We start from the raw sequence: 5,505 nt of genomic DNA on the forward strand, positions 1-5,505 counted from the left end.
TTACTCTCTGTTTATAGTAATTGTTAATTAATGGGAGCTCACAAGAATTTTCATTAAAAGTGATTAAAATTGGGCTTAAATTTGAGTTAATTATTATGAAGTTCAATAATCATAAATGAATTTAAAGCCTTATGTTTAATTTCCAATTACAGGCTGGAGGAATTTCTCCCTACCAAAACCAAGCGCAATTAAACATAGTTTTGTTTAATTACATTTAAATGCTTTTTGGTGAGTCCACATATGAATAATTACATATGAATATGCGTGTGTTTGTGTGTGTGTTTACGAGTCCTTCTGAGTGCTAAAGTGAGTGTGTATCCAGTCCTGGCGTTGGAGTGCGTTGATGTGTCGCTGGCAAAGTGTGTCAGTGTGCCTGTGGGGTAGGTGAGTCAGTACAAAGGATATTTGGGCCACTCGACCATGGACAGGCGAACGAAAGGACCGACAGACATGGTCCAATTTGTGCCATATGTGGCCATGTATCCCTTTCGTTGCCTTTGCACACAAATGAAAGACCAAAACAGAGAACGAGATACAGATACAACTCCAACGTCCACGTTCAAGGCAAATGTAGGTGAAGTGCCATACTGACCGCTGCTGGTCTCTGACCCAGGGCACAGGCATGAAATACCGAAATGCTCATTTGCATATTCTGGAAACGGTAACAGGGGAAAGTGTTGGAAAAAAAAAAATTAGAACTCTCAAATTGTCTCCCTGTTACTCGGCTCGTGTGTGGCTCTTTCTGTTGGCTGTTTTGGAGTTTTTCATTTAAGTCGTGTTGTGAGTGTTGGTTTTTCTAATTAACAAAGGAATTTCGTATGTCATTTGTGTAATTATGCCGAAAAAGTTTCATTCCAAGTCGCCATTGCAGTCGCTGCTTGACCTTTTGACCTCTCTGAGCAGCAATGGTGGATGAGTTTAGTGCCATTGTAACGATAGCAATCTAATTAGATGATTTACTGCCACGGCATAATGTTGAATATTTTAAATTTGGATAAGCGATGCCTCCCAATAGCCTTGCCCCCCGGTATAGATAACCCAGACACAGAGCGAGAGAGAGAGGGAGGGAGGGGAAATATGCATCTAACGATTTATGAGTTCAAGTTTTGCATAGTTTCAAATGGCCAAAACACTAACTCGACACACAAATCTTCCGTTTTGCATTTGGCGATCATGAATCAAGTCAGCCACAACTCACAAACGGGACCGAAACGAATGGGCATAGTCCTAAAATCCTACATACAATGGGCAACATTTCAAAAACTATTGAGAAATAATAAGTTCAATGCGATTACTCCACTAAATAGAGCCAAAGAGGGATCAGAGGGTAGGTAACATCATGTTTGTAGAAATTACATTTAAATTTGTTTCATTTTTAACGTTTTGTTTTGAAAATAAAGGAAAGATAAACTAAATTTTCATTTACTTTGCAAAATAAATAGGGAAAATACACAAAAAAGATGACAGATACACAAACTAGTCGATTAACTATTAAACAGATGTGAGAATATAATGAAATATATGAAGTAGAACTTTACCCTGAAGACCTTTTTTAACCAAATTGTTGACAATTTCTAAAAGGCTTTAATTTAACACGAGATTCTGCACCTAAGTTGGCCTGCATTCCAAGTAGTTGGCCTGCATTCAATCCAAAGAGTCTTAAATATATCTTAATGATTTCTGACATTAAAACTTTGCCATATCCATGGTACTTCTGGATTTTGATCCTAGACCTGAATTAAACCCAACTCTTTCAAACTGGCCCACAGTTTTGGGCTGACTTTTTGAAATGGCATCAAAATTTATGCACATTTTATTGACCAACCCAAGGAAAAACATGGCAGAGTAATTGTTGTTGTTCGTGTTGTTGTTGTTGGTGTTGGACAACAACATGTCAGAAAGTGTTTTATGGCTGTTGTGGGTGCTCAAGTGGCCATTTTGGGTTGGTCCAGGTCCCAGGGACTTGCATATGTATATGCACTCCACTCGTTGCGTTTGTCCGACAAGCACTTGGCATGGCAAATGGCAAATGCTCTTGTTTGTTGTGAAACCCTGAATACAGATGAGTCCGTCCAGCTAAGCCATACCGAATACTTATGTACTTGCGGCTTATTTGCGACTTTGATATGCCTGATTTATGGCAAAGAACTCGTACTGTTCGGCTAATCCAACGATTGCAATTAAAGCTGTTTTGTGGCATGTCAACGACCTGGGCCAATCAACGGCAGCTAACAAGAGCTCACACAGTGAAACGATTCAAAGTCAAAAAGTCAATTAGCCTCTCCGGTCCAAGTTGGATGATGTTGGATGTCTGAAAATACATCCGAATAATAATGAAAGGAGACCGTACTGCTGAGGGCGGGCGACCGAGCTGAAGTGGAAATCTCGTTAAAAGTCAATAACAGACGCCATTAATGTGCATGAAAATGAAATGAAAACGGCTTGACGAGCGGAAGAGGAGGCGGCAGTGCCAGTGTAGGGCAACAGCCACGCGACCACTTGATTCAGTTCAAGACAGGGGGGGACAAGGGGGCTGTTCGATATCAATTTTGTATAGTAATTTGAACTGACCTCAAAGTGGAGGGCAAGTTCAATGGCATTCAATACTAAATACTAAAATAAGGCCAATCGATAAGACTTATGAGTAATTGATTCATGAATCTAGACCGAATTTTTGAAAAACTCAGTCATCATGTAGTTTTGTTTTCCAAACTTCAGTATAGAAACAGATCACACACCAAAGAACATTCTAAGGGATCCAATATTATTTATAAAAAAACACAAAAAAAAAAAAGACAAAAAGATTAAAATGAATCGCATTCTGGAAGATGTGATCCGCAAGAATGGACCCATTGTGGAGCGTATTACATCTGAGAATACAATGGGCTATGTGGTCTCGGACAATGCTGCCAGCACAGTGGCCGAATCTTCCTTTGATAACACCAGTGCCTTGGCCATCATTAAGCACATGAACGGAGCTCTCGTGAGTATGGCCCAGAGCGTCATCCGTGACTTGGATCCGACCAACAAGTTGTGTTACTTACGTGTGGCCACACGTAAATTCGAATATCTCATTGCCCCGGAGGAGGTCTTCACCATAACCGTGGTGCAGTAAATGAAACCAAATGGTGCTGCTGTGTGTGTGCGTGTGTTTGTCTTGAATATAACTTAAATATATTAACTGTCTATGGAATGTTCAATTGTAGAGAGTTGAATTTACCCTCAGGTTATGGGGTGATGATGATTAAACCCCTTGAGTCCTAAGTAAATCTTTCGAAATATCGGTGAAACGGTTACTCTGCTCGAAAATCCTTTATAATACCCAACTGACGGTCGCGATTATTTATTGCTATGGCTTCATCGGTCCGGAAATTTATTCAATCTATCTATGAGAGAGAATGTAGCATTCTAATGCGATAATTCAAAAGATTTACTTCTGTCAACATGACCATTTTGTTGTAGCCCTTAGATATCGGGGTGGAAATGGCCTTTTGAACTTATTCTTCTTTTCCTTCGGCTTCGGTTTCGGTTTCTACATATAGTATCTCGGTCTCTTTCAATACCAATCTCCTTCTTGATTCATTCACAATGGATGCTGCCTGGAATCCCCGGGTCTGCCTGCTATTTTAATTTAAAATGGCAGAACTCGTAACTCATTTTTACGACGCACCCTCCAGGCAGTTGTGTCAGTGTGTGTGTGTGTGTGTATCTGTGTATCTCGGCTTGTATCCTTGTGTTGGTGAACTTGTCCTATTTTTACAGGGCCTTGCAGGGGTTGATACTCAGCTCGTTACAATAACTTATCTGCCTTTTTTTTTTGCCTTTACCCGAGCCCGAGCCTCATAATCATCACGAGCAAGACGCTCCTGGGGTGCGCTTTGTGATTCTCTTCGCTATCTTTAAGCAGTTTCCCATTGTCTGGCATCGTTTTGTGGTGGCACAAAAAGACTATATACATAGATATATTATTCTATATTGTATATAAGAATAAAAATTTGTACAAAAACTTCTTAATTCAACTGGCGGCGGCAGAGCTGAATTCCGTGTAGTCGCTTCGATGGTGGCAAGGTCGAGCTCGACCTACCCGTTTCCCATTTCCCATCATACCCGTAACCAGGCTGCCATTGTCATTCCATACGCACTTCATTTTAGGAAGCGTGAAATGAAATTAATCCATGGTCCATGGTCTCAATGGATAATTCTGACGACTTCATCTCAAGAACTCGTCCTGCTCCCCAGCCAACAGAAACTGATGCGGACTTTGTGCAAAATTCGAAACACTTTGAATTAAATTCAAATAAAACGTTTTACTTTGCTTTTCAATGATTCTAGCAGCTACAAAGATATATATGTACATATATGTATATGCTCTTTCCCCCCCTGTCTGGCTCCCATCCCCTGGGGCGTGTCCATGCCTTATGCATTTTGTTCGGAGCAAACACGCTCTATGAATTTAATTAAGTTGTGCGGCAAACCTGAAAGTGACACTGCAACACGACAGGGCCCGGCACGACATTTATGTAGCTGCAACATTCATGACACTAAAATAACTCACAATCAAAAGGGCTTAGCCACAACTTGATGAGATCTATCATTAGGTAGATAGCCGAAATGGTATATCTTTAGTTGAAGTATACTTCAATCTAGTCAATGAATACTAAACTCAGATACATTTGTTTTTGGAGTCTCAAATCGAACTTGCAACTTTGATATATGGAATGATAATCGATAATAGATGATAATAGATGATAATAGATAATAAAAAAAACATTTGGGAATAGGAATCGGAACATTCAACGAGCCTTAAGATACATTTCTTATTCACAGTTTTGTCTGTGAAAGATTTGCGTTAAACAGAGCAACAAAAACAGACTACAAATCTTGGTTTATCTTTAAATATATATGTATATCATTCATATTGATCAAAAGTTTGTGTACTTAATTACGTAATCTACACTTGGATACGAAACCCAAAATGCCGTCAAACTTCTGGATGAAACACAACGACAAAGCGACGGCTCTCCAATTGAGATTGAGTACCAAAAATTCCCACTCACTCAAACTGATGTGCGCAGGCCAAGCCCATTTTTGTGTGCCTCGTACTGGTTCCTGGCCATCAGACACCAACCTCTACCCCTCCCCTAACCCTCTGCCAACCTCTGCCGCGATTCGGGCAGAGAACTGCCTTTTGATGTACTCACTCAACCACCGAAACACTTTCAGTTGAAACTCTGAGAAGCGCAGACGTCGAAATATTTTCCTGCCAACCTTCAACGGGGTCGGTTGCCAAGAAAACCATTCGACAGCAAAAAGAAACCAAATACCAAAAATTATTAAGAAACTTGGAAACAAAATAAAGAATTCAATTCATTTTTTTTTTTAACTGCTGCAGCGTTAAAATATCCCGAAAGATTCAAAAAAAACAGAAATTGCGGAAAACTGGTTTTAGTACACATAATTTTTAGCACATCCGCCATCCAGTAGATGGCGGTTGTGTTGTCCAGC

General features: G+C 40.1%; 1 protein-coding gene across 1 annotated transcript; it reads left to right on the forward strand.

Annotated features, from left to right (window-relative positions):
* The first annotated feature begins 2,722 nt into the window (after nucleotides 1-2,722).
* LOC137582924 (dynein light chain roadblock-type 1) lies at nucleotides 2,723-3,193 on the forward strand. Its single transcript, XM_068297709.1, has one exon. It carries the CDS (start codon nucleotides 2,810-2,812, stop codon nucleotides 3,113-3,115), a length of 306 nt encoding a protein of 101 aa, XP_068153810.1. The 5' UTR covers nucleotides 2,723-2,809; the 3' UTR covers nucleotides 3,116-3,193.
* The last annotated feature ends 2,312 nt before the right edge of the window (nucleotides 3,194-5,505 follow it).

Source organism: Drosophila tropicalis, unplaced genomic scaffold (assembly GCF_018151085.1).
Source record: "Drosophila tropicalis isolate 14030-0801.00 unplaced genomic scaffold, ASM1815108v1 contig_859, whole genome shotgun sequence".
In the NCBI taxonomy this organism is placed as follows: domain Eukaryota; kingdom Metazoa; phylum Arthropoda; class Insecta; order Diptera; family Drosophilidae; genus Drosophila; species Drosophila tropicalis.

Bases quoted from the DNA above. Each gene is read 5' to 3' on its own strand.
- LOC137582924 (XM_068297709.1), top strand. From the start codon at position 2,810: ATGAATCGCATTCTGGAAGATGTGATCCGCAAGAATGGACCCATTGTG.